Raw genomic sequence first — 19,929 nt, 5'->3', positions numbered from 1 at the left:
TAAGTGATGATGATCATGGGTGGGTGGGTGGTTGGTTGGTTGGTTGGTTGGTTGGATTGATGCATGGATGGATGGATGGATGGATGGATGGATGGATGGATGGATGGTTGGTTGGTTGGTTGGTTGGTTGGTTGGATGGATGGATTGATTGATATCTGTCACTTTGTATAATCTATGGCTTACATGATATAATGTGTGTATGTGTATGGAGATGTATGCATATATGCATGTGTGATTGTATGTGTTTATGTGTGCCTACATGTGTGGTGTGCATGTGGTGTTTCAGGTATATGTATGGACACATCGGTCTCTGTCTTTCATTCTCTCTCTACTCTCCTCCACAGTCCCTCTATCACAGGGACTGTATCTCCTCTATTTGCACTTTGTCTGTCTGTCTGTCTGTCTGTCTGTCTGTCTGTCTGTCTGTCTCAGTTTCTCTCTCCCCCTCCCCCCTCTCTCTCGCTCTCTCTCTCACTCTCTCTCTCTCTCGCTCTCTCACTCTCTCTCACTCACTCTCTCTCTCTCTCTCTCTCTCTCTCTCTCTCTCTCTCTCTCTCTCTCTCTCTCTCTCTCTCTCTCTCTCTCTCTCTCTCTCTCTTTCTCTCTCTACAGTATGTCTGCTATTCACTATACACGATTGGCTGCTCTTTGTCCCAATTATGTAAATTTGAACAGTTTATTGATCTAGGCGACTAATTGACTTTGCTTTCATTTTGTACATCATTCTAGCTCTTTGATTTGGAGGATTGGAGGCGAAAGAAAATGGAAGACATCGCTACCGTCATTCAGAAGATGTACCGTGGCTGGAGACAGTGGAGATGGTACCAGCAACAGAGAAAGGCAGCTATTGTTATACAGACAAGAGTAAAGGGATATCAGGTAGGAGAGATATTAGAAGTCTTTATGTCTTTAGTATTTATGCAGATCATGGTATATTACATTAGGCAGGGGAGTGGTCAGCTATTGTTAACATACATTAACGGATACAAAAATGACTTTTTATTTTGTAATACTGTATATTCAATGTGTCGATGTTTTGATTTTGAAGTCAGATATAGAGACTAAGTTGTTATCAAGACTTTGGATTACATGTAAATCTCAGCTGCGTTAAATTTCATTGATTTGATCTTTTTGTTTTCTAGTTCAGCTCATTGTAGTAGCATATCTTTTGTACTTATTCATCTTCATTTGAAATATTTATACAGTGAAGAATGCCTCAGAAAAAAAATAAATCTCATTAAGTTTTGCGAATACTTTGTTCAAGAAACTCAAACCAATTCTCAGTTGGTCAGTTGAGAAATAAAATTAAAAATTGGGTCACTACACATATTTTTTAAATAGAGTACAATCAATATCAAAATTAATTAAGCCATTTTAGACTCCAATATGGTTGCTGATGAGTGTGTTGGGAAAATAATGGGGGGAGGGGCGTGATTGTATAACTTGCATAAATTCCATATAATTTGTAGGGAATCTGGTAAACAAATATGAGAACTCCGTTAACAAAAACACTTGCTAAATTGATTGATTTTCCCCCTAGCCATTTAGTCTTAATATTTTTGTCAAACAAGTAAAGAGGGAGAACAATGATTCTTTGTACATTAAATCATGCTAAAAATCTCTGAGATTTGTTAATTACTAGAAATGAGTTTGTTTAGAGTCAACATAAACCCTGCTTTGTGAAGAGGTGAAACTACTATATTACTAGATTTATTTGTTTGTTTGACAAAAGCCGTGTAGTGTGTTTATCCTGATAATTTGATTTATAAATAAACTGATTTAATTCAGACACTGATCTCCTAGCACCGGTAGCACTAGTAGAAGAGGTCATTTCAAACGCCTGGAGTTTAAACACCAAGTATATCAACACAGTTTCTATCAGTGACTGGAATTCACTAAATCATGATATGAAAGCCTGTCAGGACACTGATACTTTCAAGGCTAAACTCCAGAAACATTATTACTAAGTTTTGTGTGCATTATAATACTCAATGTTCAAAATTGAAAGAAAGAGAACGACCAAACAATAACGATAATATCATTATCTGCGCTCTGTGCACATGCTCTTTTTGAACAGAGCGCTTTGAAGTACTGTACTTGTATGTTTCAGGACATTACATGTTTTCATTGGTTGAGTGAATTCAATCAGTGCTCTTGTGTGGCTCGGGAAAACCTACATGTATATGTATTGTGTCAGATATATGTAACGAGCACTCACAAAAGAACAAACAACAGTTAACGTAACAGCCAAAAAGAAATGACGTGTGTACACTACATCGGATTTTAATCAGATTGCTATGAACCCAGAGTCTATGAGCATATATTCTAACACAAAAAATTGTTGACACGTTATTTTAACTTGCTTTTTATTACCAGACCCGTCAAAACTACATGAAACAAAGGGCAGCTGCTATAATGATTGCCTCATACTGGCGTGGAACTGTGGTAAGAAAAGAGTATAGGAGAATGCAGTATGAAGCCAAATGCTTACGAGCTGTCATTATCATCAAGAAGTACTTCATGGGATGGAGGGTAGGAATCAAACCTCATCTAGTCTTTGATTCTTGTCACATCCAGGCTGCACATTGTAGGAGGCAGGTGTAAAACAGTGTGGACGATACAAATCAACTTGTGCTAGGGAGTCTTTATTACCCTATTTGTTTTACTAACCATAGGTACAAACCACTGATACTAACCCTGACTCCCTAGCTTGATTATAAAATGTGCCCATTGTACTACAAGTCCACTGTTCTACACTTTTGCCTATTGTAGTGTTTAGTTGATGTGTAGTAGTAACATAACATGCATGGCTTTACATTGTAGTTTCATTCTATGTCATCTCAAACATCTCAGACTTACACTATAGTGCATTCATTCTATGTCATCTGAAGGAGCTCAGTTTTATACTACTAGTGGTTTCATTCTATATCGCCTATAACATCTCACTTTTACATTATGATCATTTGCCACTGTGTATACATAGTCAAATACATCCAGGTCTTACATTGTAATTATTTGCTACTATGTAGTCAAATACATGGGGGTGGGGGGGGGGGGGGTGGGGGTGGGGGGGGGGGTGGGGTGGGGTGGGGTTTTTTTACATTATAATCATTTGGTACTATGTAGTCAAATACATCCAGGTCTTACATTGTAATCATTTGCTAGTATGTAGTCAAATACATCCAGGTTTTACATTGTTGCTAGTGGTTAGTTCTGTATATAATCTGTATATAAATGTACAAAACACTTTTTGGTCATGGCTACTATGGATATATTAGTCAATTTCTTGAGTGCTCAGCAACTAAGCATACAAAAATGCCCGAAATGAAACTGTAATATACACAAGTTATTTTCAAATTTAACCGAAAATTATACCCAACTATTTTTGTGTGAGCTAGACATGAAGATTCAAAATTTTGCACAGATGTGTAATATTGATTTGGTAGAGGTGTGGTCTTTGTGTTAGAATGTTTTCATTGAAAGGACATGAATATAAGCTATTACTGTATTAGAGGCTAAAACAATCCAATTAGAAGTAGAATTATTGATCTAATGTGCTTAGACTATAGTTTTGGTTTATCAATGCTAAATAGTAAATCTCTAAATGCTCCCTGTAGGTTTCCATCAAAATTGCACTCTGTAGTTTTCCACAGGAATTCACTCAACCAGTTTCCACAGAAATGCATTACAGTTTCTCCTCTGACAATTGCACTCTGAGACTTCTAGTTTCCACATATATACACTGAAGTTTTCCAAAGAAATGCACTCTGTTGTTTTTAAAAAAAATGCAGTTTGGAGTTTTCCCTCTGAAATTGGACTCTATGATAGTTTTTTCACAGGAAATGTGCTCTTTTAGTCCTGGTTTTCACACAGTTATACAGTGCAGTTTTCCACTCAAATTGCACCCTGCTGTTTTCAACATCTGAAATTGTACTCTGCTGTTTTGTAGACTTCTGAAATCATACTCTGCTGTTTTCAACTTCTAAAATTGCATCTTGCTGTTTTCAACTTCTGAAATTGCACCCTGCTGTTTTCAACTTCTGAAATTGCACCCTGCTGTTTTCAACTTCTGAAATTGCACCCTGCTGTTTTCAACTTCTGAAATTGCACTCTGCTGTTTTCAACTTCTGAAATTGCACTCTGCTGTTTTCAACTTCTGAAATTGCACCCTGCTGTTTTCAACTTCTGAAATTGCACCCTGCTGTTTTCAACTTCTGAAATTGCACCCTGCTGTTTTCAACTTCTGAAATTGCACTCTGCTGTTTTCAACTTCTGAAATTGCACCCTGCTGTTTTCAACTTCTGAAATTGCACCCTGCTGTTTTCAACTTCTGAAATTGCATTCTGCTGTTTTCAACTTCTGAAATTGCATTCTGCTGTTTTCAACTTCTGAAATTGCACCCTTCTGTTTTCAACTTCTGAAATTGCACCCTTCTGTTTTCAACTTCTGAAATTGCACCCTGCTGTTTTCAACTTCTGAAATTGCACCCTGCTGTTTTCAAATTCTGAAATTGCACCCTGCTGTTTTCAACTTCTGAAATTGCACCCTGCTGTTTTCAACTTCTGAAATTGCACTCTGCTGTTTTGTAGACTCCTGAATTTGCTCTCTGCAGTTTTCCACTGAAATAGCATTCTGGCATTTCCACTTCAGTACACTTTGTCTTTATTGTATTCCACCTTTGAAATTCACTTTGTCATTTCCACTTCACAAAGACATTCTGCAAGTATCTATGCTTTATTTGTATTTATACTTGTCTCATGTACATTGGGGATACCACTTTTGTCTTTTCACTTGTTGTGGTGTATGTATGTCACTATGAAGGTATGAAAAAATGTCTGGAATATTAGAAGACTAAAACTGGTCAGGAAAATTTAAATTTCTGTCTGTTTGTGTGATGATTTGTTGTACTGTTGTCTATGATTCACTAAATCTGATAAAATTTATCCTTATCTTATTTCATTCAAAGTAATACATTATAATCATTTCAATACCTCCCTCCTGTCAATAATATTCACTGATGTCTTCCCAAAAAAATAAAAATAAATAAATGGTGTAAATAAAGACAGCTACACAGCATACCTAATTTTTGACATGTTTTATTTGTCTGTCAGGTACGAAGGGAATATAGGAAGAAATTCCGTTCCAATGCTGGTCCTAAGGTTATTGCTTTCCTGAACAGGAGAATGGTAAGTTTTTGTGTGAACTACTGACCTTTTAACTTTAACCTTTGAACCTTACACTTAGCAGTTCATTGAAAGTTTAAATTTGGTGGTATAATTGCATAGATTGAAAGATTTGTTGCTCCTGTTAATCATTGGCTAAATATGTTACAGCTACACTAACTGTAACTGGAGTTTCAATTTTTCGATACGATAACCAACAATACATTCACTGAAAACTTATAATACCAATAATTAGACATTTTACAAGTTAAATAAGGATCAATTTTATTCTTAAGTCATAAAATAACAGGTTGAAATCATTATCGTGTTGGGGTTCTGATTTTAGGGTTCGGTCCCAAAACTCAATTTAATTGGATTTATGGACCCATGCTATGTGTACAGCTATACATAAATAGATATGTTTACTCACAGATGATTCAATACTGTTCAGGGTGTACAATATTATGAGTAAGTTAATATATGTAACAAAACAGTTTTAAAGAATGCTCCAGTTGCAGCTAGGGCAAGTTTAATGAGTAATGAAAACAAAATTACAAATCTCTCAGTCTAATAATAATACTTATATCCAATACCTCCATCTCATATATGTCATCCTCTGTACGATGAACAGTTATACATACTATGTGGACAATGGATACAAGGCCATCACTTGCTAAACGATGAACAGAGACACAGACACCCTCAATAGACAGACACAGACACAGACACACAACACATACATACATACATACATGTACATATATACATATGCACACATACACACACACACACACACACACACACACACACACACACACACACACACACACACACACACAATAGATACTTGTATTTTTAATTGACATTATATTTCTAATGTTAAACTGTGATGGAAAAGTTGTTAAAAACTTGTTAAGATATAAAAAGTTTTTTGTCCAACAAAGTTGCTGTAAAAATAACTGATGTTTCAGGAGGTGAACCTTCCAGAAGCTAAATAATCACTCTAAGTAATGGTTCAAAACTTTGCTGGTTGGCATGACGATGTTGATGTTGTCAATAACTAATGTTTCATCAATTTGATAATACTATGTTTGATTACAGCAAGTGAGATACTTGTTAAAGTTGAGAAGTAACTTACCATCGATGTCTCCACTTGCCCCTGAATGGCCTCAATGTGGTACCAAGCACAGACAGGCCAATGAAGAGCTCAAACACATCTTTGTACGCTGGAGGGTAAGTTACACTGTGTACTCTTTGTTTTAAGAGAATTAATAGCATACATATAAAATGCCTTCTGCAATGGATGTCATGATCATAGCACTTTACAATTATCACCCAAGACACAGACCTATATCTGCCCAACTTCACAATGTGAATTCCTCAAATCCCTTGGGAGCATTCAACGTATTACTGCCTCTTATTGATTCAATCAGAAACAAATGGCAATGATGAGGCTCATGTTGAGTCATGTAGGTCTGTTTGACTTTCATGATGGGGGAAATTTACTCGCAACGATGTTTTCAGCAGTATGTTTAGACTGCAAATGTGAGTTTCAACACTGAGTCAGGTACAAAATACAATGGTCCAAAATCATTTTTCAATGCTAAGGCGACATAAGTTGAAAAACTTAATTTAATAAACTGTATTTTGGCCCCATTGCTGACATTGTATTTTGTACCTCACTCAGTGTTGAAAAAAATCACAGGTCAAAATCATGCAATGTTAGCGTAGCCTCCATTTGTTCCAGTCATTTGGCAGTAACTGTGAACTTTGACCCTGTAATGGTCCCTTTGAACCCTTATCTAGGAAACTTTTCTGTAATGTCAGGTTAGAATCTCCTCAGAGTCAACACAACTTATCAACTGTGAAGCCCCTAAGAGAGACATCATGCACACACTATACTGCAAAGACAGTATATTGACAAGTACACACAGACATTGTGACAAGTGTGTTTTCAAGCACACACACAGACATTGTGACAAGTATGTTTTCAAGCACACACACAGACATTGTGACAAGTGTGTTTTCAAGCACACACACAGACATTGTGACAAGTATGTTTTCAAGCACACACAGACATTGTGACAAGTATGTTTTCAAGCACACACACAGACATTGTGACAAGTGTGTTTTCAAGCACACACACAGACATTGTGACACGTGTGTTTTCAAGCACACACACAGACATTGTGACAAGTATGTTTTCAAGCACACACACAGACATTGTGGCAAGTGTGTTTTCAAGCACACACACAGACATTGTGACAAGTGTGTTTTCAAGCACACACAGACATTGTGACAAGTGTGTTTTCAAGCACACACAGACATTGTGACAAGTGTGTTTTCAAGCACACACAGACATTGTGACAAGTGTGTTTTCCACAGTGACTTTGTGGATATTTACATGTAATACTCACATGTTTTTCACCACAGGCAATGAAATACAGACAGAAATTTGATGAAACAACCAGACATAGAATTGGTGAGAAAGTCACTGCAAGCAATCTATTCAAAGATAAGAAAGAACTCTATCCAGGAACGTAAGTTATCACAAACACAGTAGCTATTTGCTCCAAGAAACAATACCTCATATTGCAGTCATCTACCTAGTGCCACAAGAGGGCGCCCCACATGATGGCTAAAATCACATGACAGCACACAGAGCGGTCAACAAAATATAAAGAAATAATAATAAAGTGCCATTAACATTGTTATACTTGGCATCTAGCAGCACATGGTTGACACCATTACTTCTGCTCCATGCACTACATATGCATCACTATGGATGTGTGCAACTTCTTGTTCCATTTTGACCCTCTAGTATGACTTAAAATGTGATTACAGGTACTGAGAATTTGTTGAATAATAATTTACAATGCTTCTGGTCTTTCTAATTTCAGTGTAGCCGTGCCATTCAGTGGGGACTACGTCAGCTTACGCAATAATGCCAAATATAAACGTATATCTCAGGAAGGCAATGACCAACATATCCAGTTTAGTGATATTCTAGTTAAACTCAATAGATCCAATGGAAAGGTACGTTTTAGTGTTCATAATCACAGATCTACTATGATTGTAGAACACTCCTTTGAAATAGAAACTTTTAGTATTTTTTAACATTATTTATTCAGATTACATTACATTTTTACATTCAGTTTCTAATCAAATTAAAGGTGATTCAAAATGCTCACATTCACTATCGCTAATTTGCTAGACGACATGTTTGTGAAACGCATTCTGGTTTTAAAACTTTAAAAAAGCGTCTGCAAACACCTTAAAATGACCTTTTTTCAGTCAGTTCCCTTCGGATTTACTTCGAGAGTTTTCGGGTATTTCCGGTCCCACCTAGACCACAGGATTTTGTGATGTCATAAGGGGTACTCCTTAGCACTAGGCTATGATGAGCGTAGTCTCTAGGTGAATAAAGCTCAACAGCGTTGTGAAAAAATACATTGCTGGTGGTTAAAATAGACATCAGTAAACAAAAACTACAGTGTACATGTCTTACTAACCAACATTTGCCGATATTTACTCACACTTTCTGACTAATTGTCAGTGTCTGTGGGTATAAAAGCTAAAATATTATGTCCCCATATTATGGCAAAATAAATCAAAACGGCTAGACTAGATATACATTTTGAATCACCTTTAATATGTTGTAAAATTGTAAACTAATATGATAATGAAGGCTTCTGATTGATATCTGGTTGTATATTGTTTTCTTTCTTTTTTCTGACAATTTCTTAATATCCTTATATGATTGGACAACCCCTTTACTTGTTGTCATATCAGGGATGTCATATATATCGGAATTCGCTTCCAACCCTGAGTATCATTAGTAAAGGTAAATACATTGTAGAGACTACCTGCAGAGATCTAATTTACTGTCAGGAAATGACATCTTTCGTAAGATTTCTTGTAATGAACAAGATCACAGCATCCAGTATGGTAGATAAAATATACCTTGGTATGTAAATTTTACCGTACTACCAGCCTCTGTTATTGGCATTCCTGCAAATTTAGCAAAAACACTGTATTGAGCCTACACCACACAAAACGGGTATGTAGTGGGAGAAGGTTAAGGGATTTTATAATCGAAAATCATAAACTACAAATAAATGTTATTAATGTTAAACTTGTTGTCTATTTCCAGGCCGTATCTCAACTATTTGTTCTGAGTACAGCATCAGTGCAATTAATGGACTCCAAGACTTTGGAACGTAAACATCGTATGCCATTACCAGAAATTCTGAGTCTATCAGTCAGTCCTTACAATGATGGGCTGTTTGCTTTACATCTCAACAAGGTAAACTTATATCACTCATTGTCGGGGAAAAAATCTGAAATAGGTTATCATACAATTGGCTTTTATTATGATTCCATATTCTCCATGTTTTATTTGGCCTATTTTACTAAATGGGATAACTGTCAAGTTGATAAATTATGCAAATTAAACCAAGTTAATATACAAATTTAGCAATAAATCTGTGACATTTCAGTCCGGCAGATATTCCAATGGAATAGAAAGGCTTAGAGTTTTAAGACACCGCTAAAATGAAATTTCAATAAAAAAAAGTCTTTAAAGACAGAACTGCCCTATAAAAAGAGGATTTTGGCTAATCTATGCAAATGCGGGAAATTCAAACTGCTGTACAAAGCACGAGCTTCTGGGTCTTGTTTTCAGCATTTTTTCTATGCTTCGAGAAACACACAGGTCATGTATCATGTACAAATTGTTTGTGAATGTCGTAGGATGGTAACTTGATACACAAATTAGTTGAAAATCAGTCTGTTTGTTTCATAGAATGAAAAAACCTTTCCAAATGAGACAAATTCCCCTGCAAACAGCTGCTTAGATTGTGTGTCTGATTATTCAAATATGCAGCATTTGCATGTGAAAACCCCAGATATAGGGAATGTTTATATTTTGGTGATAACTTGCCAGTGAGTCATCACAAGTTCTCCACCTCCAAACATACAGTCAGTCATATGCAAAATAGGGTCCCAGGCACCATCAGTTGTATGTTTAAGTTCTCAGTTAAAGGGGCACACAGCTTTAAGACATTTTCATAAATGTTGGGCTCTTGAGAGTCATATCTCATTTCATTTCATGACTTTTATGACTGTTAGCCTGATAAAAACTACTGTCAAAATCTTCGGACAAGTTTAGAATTTTCGTTTCATTTTTTTCTGTTTTCAGAGTAATCCCAATAATAAGAAAGGTGATTTCCTGTTTGTGTCAGAAAGAGTCATTGAGGTTGTGACTAAGTTGTACAGATCTATTCAACAAGCTACAAACAGAGCCGTGTCAGTAGAAGTTAATAACAAGTAAGTTATTATAATTTTACTATTTTTCCTGATTAATAATATGATGATAATTGATTTTTAAAACAAGAGGATGGCAGATATTTATTTGACACTGTTTGTCATCATTAGTGGAGTCATGATGGTGAATAGTTAGCGTTTAAGCACACATTGTCATTTTCAATTCGTCTTGTGTCCAAAGTAACAATGGAAATACAAGGTTGTGTACCACAAGAGTCAAGTTTTCTGAAATCAGTCTTGTGTAAAACATTCATAAGTGTTTCTTTCTCCCTTCTTGCAGGTTTCCACTACACTTCAACGGAAGTCAGATCCAACTGACTTATCAAATTATTGATAAAAACCGCACAAGGAAAGAACCAGTATGCAAACGGAAAGGATCTCGGTTTGACGTCGTGGTCTGAGACCAGTCGCACTCAGAAATAGTGATGTATAAACATAGATATACTATTATGTTATAAGCTATACATGGCACCTTTACAGTTGACTCTAAGTAGCTGTGTTTACATGAATTCTGTTGAAATTATACTTTTGTTGTAAGCATACATGATCACATGTAGTTTGATGTATATGTAAGTTGTATACACAGACTAAATGATTTAGTTAGCTATGTATTAACTTTAACTTGCCCCCATGCCATGATACTGCTACGAAGTGCAGTAGGCAATCAGTTATAAGTGTGTGTGTTTTTATTTTCTTTGTCTAGTGTGGATGGTAGAAGGGTCACTTTTGGTTATGTTTGCAGAGCAATACACAGCTATTTTAATTCTCACTGTACGTTGACAACAATGTATTTACGTTGTAAGAAGTTGGAAGTTCGTGTATGAAACATCAATTTATTTCATTTTTCAGTTTATAGGTTATATATGTACAAGGCTTTCAGATGCCACCGACATCATATAAGATCATACATGACTTTGTAAAGTCATGTACCAGATGTATGTGTACATGATATGTATAAGTCATGCCCACCTACACTGAATGTAAGCATAGTGCTGTAAACACTTAATTTTTCACATGCATATTTTTATGTAGTCATAGCAACTACCCTATCAGTGCAGTCAACAGAGATATATTAGGAGACATATGAGGTGCTACTTCAAATCATTAAATTAAAATTGTTTGGTGTTTAGATAAAGAAAAAAAAATCAACATCTTTGAAAAATTTGATCAAACAGTTACTTTGGCCACAAGTTTGTTGAATTTTTACGATCTTTTCTTTGAATGATATGTTTAGTGTTTGCAAGTTTATTTTTTTGCTTTCAATGATATGTTTGTAGAGTTTTGAATGTCATGATGTACCATGCTGTTGCCATGGTTACACTTGCCAAAGGCTTTCAGTATTCCCAATGAAATGTGTTTTGTGTACATGTCGGTCTTTATCCATACATACAAGGACAAGGACAATATTGGTGTTTAAATTGTGCTTAAGAAATTTCCGATAGACTTTTTATAGTCAAGACACTTGGTAGTTTTTACACAAAGACACGATAGTTTGTACACAAACGCATGACAGTTTGTACACAAAACACATGTACACATAGTTGATATCCAAGAGAATCACATACAAGACAGGACCAAATACCTGACGAAAATAATTATAGTGTTGGTTCGTGTTTCATGTGTAAACACAAAGGTAATACTTAGCAATATGAAGGCAGTCTTTTGACTGATGTGTATAGTATACTGCCTTCTAAAAAACTTACTTTCAATGGTCTCTTCAAATAAATACGAATGTAGTCATTACTATTGATCATTCCAAGCTGGAGTTAACTTTGGTTTCTTGATTTCATGATAATACGAGAAACGAAAGGTCAAAGGTCATGATAAATCTTCTTCTTTTTTTGTTATTATTAGGACATAATTTCTATCTTTTGCTTTACGTAATTCTGAAAAAGTGTACCATTTAGACACTTAGTCTTACATTAACAGTTCACGATTTTGGTACCGAAGTAAAAGTTTTGTTTTTTGTTATGCATGTTTCATTTTTAAAAAGTCATCGGTGCCATCTAATTATGTACACGTACAATTTTTGCAGTGTTGTCACTGGAGCATGCAAATTTATGCAAAATTATGTAAATTTATGGCAATTTTATTTACCCATACTTTATATATACTTTTGATTTAAGGTGACATTGTAAAGGGAAAGAACATTTACATGGAGTAATAAGAAACAATATTATGTAAATTTGGAATAAACAAGATTTATAAAAATCATTTTTTTTGTAATCCCAAATTGATACTGTGAATATAGAAAAAAAATGCTTTGTGCAATTATGGGGTTTTTTTTGTAAACATTAATATTTAAATCAGTTAACTGAGTTGAAATGATATTGTATTCGTAAAATTATTCTGTCAATATGCACACAGCTTTATCATGTTCAATTTAGCATATATATTGAACAAAGCAAACAAGTGTAAATGGGGAAAAAAAGGTTTCAACTTGATTCTACCGACACTGTGTGAGAATGATTGATACTTATTATCATTACTGATTCTTGGTTTGTTCATTTGTCGATTTGTGTGTGCTACTATTAGCTACTATGGAGAGTAAGCTATTGGCTAATGAAGACAGACACAAACTAAAACTATTATTGTTCACTGAGTGCAGTGTGGTAGACTACACAAGTGGGCGATAGCAAAGTCTCTGCTATGTGGACATAATTACCCTGTAATCAAGATAGTGAATGAGGTTGAATGTGTGGCCATTTGAGGTAAATTCGCTAACGGAGACACCACCCTACTCTGGGTGTAATTATTGAAACTGTGTGGTAGATTAGTTAAGTAGGTGATAGCGATGTTTTGATTACATGGCTATAATCATCCTGTAATCAAGATAGTGTAAACATTGAATGTGTGGCCACTTGAGAGAAACTTTCTCTCTTAGAAACCACCCTATCGTGAGTGTTGTTATATCAATGTCTGTCACTTGCTTATATCAATATGTTGCAACCATAGTTTTAAATTTGTGTCTCTGCTATCTTTATGATAGCTGACTTGCCACTGTCATATATGTTTTGGTGAAGAACAAATATAAACTATTCAAATGTAAATAAGTGAGTTTAACAATAAATCCTATTCACCCTTTGTAAAATTCTCAGGTTCTACTAATAAGTCAACACAAACAACTTGTTTAACTACTTTAAGGTGTGTCAAACTAAAAACTGAACTAAGAGTGTCAACATTTGCATCCAAATTTAGTGTTCATCATCAAAACCATGAAATCATGTTTTATAATCTTAAAGACCTTTTTTGCACATAAGTAAACTACATCTTTTAATAAAACAGAAAATGTACTAACCTTTTGTTGTTTTTCACTTGTTCAAGTGTAAAGTTAATAAATATGTCATCTTTTAGTTACTAGGTATTCAATACTTGATAGTTGAGCCAGAGAATTGTCAATGTCGCATAGATCTTTTTTTTAAAACTAGAATTATGTCATTTGTCCATCGATGGTTTTAAGTTAGTATGAGTCTCAGAAATAGAAGTCTTAAATTCTACTGTATCCTTGTTCAAGAAAACTCTAGTCTAGTTCCTGACGACCGTATTCCGATTTTACACTACATTATCTTCACACATTATGTCTAGTCAGGAACTGGACTAAGAAAACTCTAACCAGTTCTTGGTTAAACATCAAGTAAAAAAATACAGTAGTCACCATACAAGCTTTGAAACAGAGGACAAGTGATATAAAATGACGCCATTTTAGAATCCAATATGGTCGCAGAATACTGTGGTAATTCTTTGGAAAAATAGTTTGAGGATTTCCTTGAAAACAAGATGGTGGACATCTGAATTTCTTTTACTATTGCAAAAGAACCAGTAACAAACTTTTATGTCGCATAATTTGGAGAGATTTTGATTTACTAAAATTGGTCCCCGTGGTGCATTCTACCGTAAATGAAACACTTGTCATCATCACATGAACAGTTTATGCAAGTAATATTTGAACAGTGCATAGATGGTTTAATTAGCTGTTATTCCCCAATTTTTTCTTCATTCAGCCAAGAAAAATACAAGTGACCTAAGGGGTCTTTGTCACTGCTCGTCTAGTGACTCATAGTGACAAAACCCTTAGGTCATGAGTATTTTCCAGCTGAATGAAGAAAGATATTGGAAAGTAATGGCATTTTGAAAGTTTTGACTCATATTTCGAACACAGCAGAAATAGTGACATTGACATGCGTTGTCATGATGTAGAACGACCAGAATATAAATTCCATATTTTGTTGTTGAAATTGGCTCGCGCATTGTATAATAAACTACAGAATTGGTAAAAAGTGTTACAAGGATTGTGTGAATCTAAGGAAAGTCAAATAGATGAGAGAGATCATTATATGTGTAAAAATAGACTTGCCTTGTCATCTTGACTTTATTCTGATTAACTTGTACATGGTTTAACCACATAGCTCACCAGGAATGTGTTAGGTAATATATGGTACATTATATTAACATATTAAGCAATGGCTACTTGTATCCTATTCAGTCACTTCTTATTCCTACACCTGCAAGTGATACTTCACCGCCATAGGTCAATACTTCACCCCCATAGGTCGATACTTCACCGCCATAGGTCAATACTTCACCGCCATAGGTTGATACTTCACCGCCATAGGTCGATACTTCACCGCCATAGGTCAATACTTCACCGCCATAGGGCGATACTTCATAGCCATAGGTCGATACTTCATCACCATGAAGCGAAATGCGAAAGTGAAGAAAAATTACTTCTGAAAGTATGAAGTTAATGATGTTACCAGTTGTAAGTACCATATTGCTAGGGAAAGCAAAGTAAGTTTCAGGTTATAGCAGACAGCTGTACTTATGATAATTAGTAATGGTCAACATAACACACTTAGTAAATTGTAATACTTTTGTACTATGCCACACAAACAATGTTTCAGAGATATACCATTGTCATATCAAATAACTGTGAAAGAAAATAAACTCACTTTTATCAAGCTCAATTTGTGTATAGTAATATTCATTTAGCATACATTTCAGGTTATCATGCACTGGCTATATTTGACGCAACCGCACAGAAAATAGTGAGAAACAGTACGTTACACTTTCAGATAGCAACATTGTATGGATGGTTTCTTATAACATTTTGTCTAACTGAAATGAACATAGACTAAGATACATCATGTTGTTACGCCCTCACCGACCTCCTCTCTTGACCAATGTGTGAGGGCGCCCCATCACAGCGTACCTTACAGACTAAATTCCACCATGCAGACATCAAAATATTGGTGCCCACGTGTCTGCATCTAGTTGCAGTACTTTTGAATGATTTATCTCATTCAGACAAAATGTAGCAAGAAATTGCAATCATGCTGGTTTCTGCATGGTTGTATCAGACAGAGCCAGTGAACACGAACATGAAATGGGTGTAGCTATTACTATTTACAATGTAAATGTGATGTGTGCAAGTATTTTTATTTCAGGTACCTCTTTTAAATTCAACTGCCACCTGTACAAGATATGTTGATGTGGTCATTGTAAAGCATTTAAGCATTGGTGGCAAGTCAAAAGCTGCAACATAAATACAGTTTCACCCTTTATATCTTCTACTTCTCATTTTCATCTCATGATTGGCTGCACAAAATGATATGAAAAGTCACAACAAATGAAATTTGCAGGAACCAATAGAATCAGTTTTGTCCTTGTATGCATGTCTGCATACCTCTGTATATCCATAGCAGCCATATATCTCATACGTATAAAGCCAATTTCATTCAAACTTAGCACAAAAGTAGCACATCTACATGCATTTGTATGTCTATAACCAGCCATATCTCTTACTTGTATAAACCAATTACATTCAAACTTAGCACAAATGTGACATCCAATAGGGGTTTATACATCGTTTACTTCTGTGTCCTTTTTGTATAGATGGTGGTCACATTGTCGTATGAAATTAAAGTTCACTATTTTTGTACAATGGCTTATGTAAGATATTACAGAGACTCAGTTCAAGTGTCTACCTACCCTGATGTCATCAGAGCTGAGCCATTTTCAAGAATCATGATACTTAAAAAACTTGCATTGACTGCTGTAATTTAACATGTAATGGTGAAGTTGATTTGTGTCAGCATTTCCTCTGCAAGTATGACCAGTGTATCTATAACACTTTTACCTATTTCTCCATAGATTTACTTATTGGACAATTACTGCACAGACGGTCGGTTAACAATTTTTTTTACAGAGTTTTCGAAATAAAAGTACCAGTATGTGTACATGATGATACTTTCCTTTCATAGTCCTACTTTAGTATTCCAAATGATTTATTAATTACAATTTAAGTCAGGGAAACGTTGAAACTACTACTTTTTCAACAATAACACGATAAGGTTTTCGCTCGGATCGTACAATAGATGACATTGTTTTATAATCCTGCCGTAAAGGGGTGTCAATTTTCTTACTGTTTCACCAGATTGGGGAAATATACGGTCGGGTCATAAGAAACACAGTGGTAAAGTACGGCCGCTCTTATAGTACGTTTTGTTTGGAATTTCTAGCTAGATTAGTGAGGCGTTCATTTGGTATTTGGGTCGAGTCTTTCATTGTTACACTGAGTCTTCAAGTGGTGACACAGTAATAAATGGAAGTACTTTTTCCGGGTTCACATTGTCGTAATTCGGTAAATTTGCTTTGGAATGTCCCTTTGGTTACGTTGGCATCCTATCTACGTGCTGCCACACATTTGACTTTGACAGGGTCGTGTGGTGTGTGACGTGGACAGACGGAGAACTCAAACAACAGGTAAGAACGCACTTTATATCTCAGACCACTACAATCTTTAGTAGTTTGAGGTTATAAGCTTACCGTATACTGTAACAGGTCTAAGGGTGTTGACTCGGATTAGCCCTTTCCGGGTTTCTTACTCTTCAAAATGTAACATTTAATCCTTGTCTTTTACTAAGTTCAGTCAGCAATGTCCCACGATCGGGATAAACTTTAATTATCTCAATCAGAGATATTCCTTGCTATTAAAAGGTGACGTTATTTCGTCAGCAATGCTGTCTGGTAATAAATCGATGATACTTTAGCATTCAGCTAATCCAAAATGCCATTTCAACAGGTTTGGAACTACGATATACGAATATAGCGGCTCAACTCCAAATTATGACTTCTAGTATTGTTGTTTCTGCATATGCAATATGCGTATACGCCCCCTACACAATGACCACTAAGTTGCTGGTTTATTTGAAGTGGCTGGGGTTTCTTTGAAGAAATTGAACTGGGGTTTCTGAAAACTATGCCCCCTCAAGTTTGCAACGACCAAAACCAAAGCACCACATTTTGCAACTTCTACAACGAGTGCTCTTTGCTTCAGACAGTAGACAGTAGTGCAAGTCATCAAACTTTCTCATACAGATATTGTTTTTTTTAGGGCAATGCATGTCAGAGGTCAAGGATGTTTTAATCTATTGTTTCCCATGTTTGTACTTTGGCGTACGTGTGTTTTTCGGCCAGCGACGACTACATTTCATTTTTATACGCAAATGGCACTAACAGCGATTAAAATGACATTCCACTGAAAAATGCATTATTTTGAATCACACAGTTTTTTCGCAACAAAAGCCATTTATATATCATTTTGTTCTTCACTTGCTTTGTTGAAACTACTAGTATCTTGTTCACATGAAAAGAGTGACGAATAAGAGGTCATTGACGCCCTCTAGGGTCAAATGATGTCATAGACGGTCAGGTGATTTCCCTCTATTAGTATTACTTCATAGTAAATGTTTCGCCAACTTAATAAGGTACCGATCGTTTTCTTCGACGGGGGGGGGGAGAGGTGGGATAATTGATGTATTGGTGGTCACCCGTCTTTGAAATTGGAAGTGGGGGGGGGGGGATGCTGTTTTCAAATGGGGGGGGGAGGGGTTTAATGTGTTTTGGTTCGTGATAGAACAATAATTAATTTCTACAATAGTATGTTCGTGTCTGAACCATGGTGGTTTTCCTGACTCTATTTATCACCTACGTTCTCTATCATTAGTTTTAATATTTAGAGTCTTTTTTACAAATAACCTACTATGTGTCACAAAGTGGTGATCTTTAAAGTTTATTGGCCTGGGTTGACGACATTCGGTTGACCGGTCAGGCTAAAATTGAAATCAGAAGCACATGTTTACTCGCATATAATTTAGCATAACTTGTTTCGATAGATGGCTGGAAAGTAGATAAAGAAGTTGACTGAATTTGCATATACTATGAAGGACACCTGGTGGCCATAAGGATCATCCAATCATGTGCGGCAAGACATTTGTTTTGGTACTAGTATAAAAAGGATAAATGTGTTGACAGTTCTGGAAAATAGATCCTCGGAATTTGATCTATGATAAACCTACACGTTCTGTAGTAGTATGCTGCTGGATTCCTGTGTGGAGAAGTTCTGAACTCTGTTATTGCTTGGAAACTCAACGTTTTGCCGGGACTGTCAATACTACATTGTGAGCAACAGTGCTTTGTATTTGAGTTGTGCGTGCTGCAGTGCCACAGTGTCAAGTCTTTGCTTCCATACAAGACAAAAGAGATTGTACGTCGAACATTGTGAGTAGATTTATTTGCCACAACCAGCCATCAGTAATTTTCAAGTGTACTCTAGGTTCATAGATTTAAGCATATTTTTCGTACAACAAGCATTTTCGCTGTACAAGTGTTGTATTTTTTAATTCAGAGAGAAATTAGGGAGTGTCCAGATTTTACTTCCAGGGGGATCCCGGAGGATTTCCCTTTTCCTTGTGTATTTTTTCATAACCCCCCCCCCCACACACACACACACACACAAAAGCTTGGAAAAAATTGCTGCCCCCCCCCCCCGCAAGTTCTTGATTTTTTTCCATGCCCCCCCATAGACTTACACACATACACAAACACACTATACATACACAATATATATATATATATATATATATATATATATATATATATATATATATATATATATATATATATATGTGTGTGTGTGTGTGTGTGTGTGTGTGTGTGTGTGTGTGTGTGTATGTATGTATGTATGTATGTCGTGCATGCATGCATGCATGCATGTATGTATGTATGTATGTATGTATGTATGTATGTATGTATGCCTACCTGCCTACCTGCCCGTCTGTCTTCTCTGTCTGTCTGCCTGCCTGCCTGCCTGCCTGTTTGTCTGTCTGTCTGTCTGTTACAAGTTACTTTGAGAAGTGGCAGAATCGCAGGTCGATTTATGTTGCATTAAATAATCATGTTTTTTCCCTTGACCCCCCCCCCCCTAGAAAATTGTGAAATTTTTGTTTAAAAAATAGTAGACGGCTTTATGCGGCACATAACAACATTTTACAATGGAGTAATGACTCAACTTGTTAATCGTTCGTTTTCTGTTCATAGATTATCACAAAATTACTATAAATGCGAATAAAGGGTCGAGTCGGGGACGTACATTGTGACGACC

General features: G+C 35.9%; 1 protein-coding gene across 1 annotated transcript in view; it reads left to right on the top strand.

Moving 5' to 3' along the window:
- The window catches only part of LOC144447017 (unconventional myosin-Ia-like), a 55,892-nt gene extending 43,250 nt beyond the window's left edge, over nt 1-12,642 (top strand). The window contains exons 19-27 of the mRNA XM_078136876.1: nt 730-879; nt 2,377-2,532; nt 5,112-5,186; nt 6,264-6,395; nt 7,596-7,702; nt 8,063-8,198; nt 9,316-9,468; nt 10,363-10,490; nt 10,768-12,642. Coding sequence (XP_077993002.1) covers nt 730-879; nt 2,377-2,532; nt 5,112-5,186; nt 6,264-6,395; nt 7,596-7,702; nt 8,063-8,198; nt 9,316-9,468; nt 10,363-10,490; nt 10,768-10,888 — 1,158 coding nt within the window. The 3' untranslated portion in view covers nt 10,889-12,642. The remainder of the gene's footprint in view (nt 1-729; nt 880-2,376; nt 2,533-5,111; nt 5,187-6,263; nt 6,396-7,595; nt 7,703-8,062; nt 8,199-9,315; nt 9,469-10,362; nt 10,491-10,767) is intronic.
- Nucleotides 12,643-19,929: the final 7,287 nt, after the last annotated feature.

This window comes from Glandiceps talaboti, chromosome 16 (genome assembly GCF_964340395.1).
Source record: "Glandiceps talaboti chromosome 16, keGlaTala1.1, whole genome shotgun sequence".
Taxonomy (NCBI): Eukaryota; Metazoa; Hemichordata; class Enteropneusta; family Spengelidae; genus Glandiceps; species Glandiceps talaboti.
The sequence above is the reverse complement of the archived record's forward strand: the minus strand, read 5'-3'. Positions and strand labels throughout refer to the sequence as shown.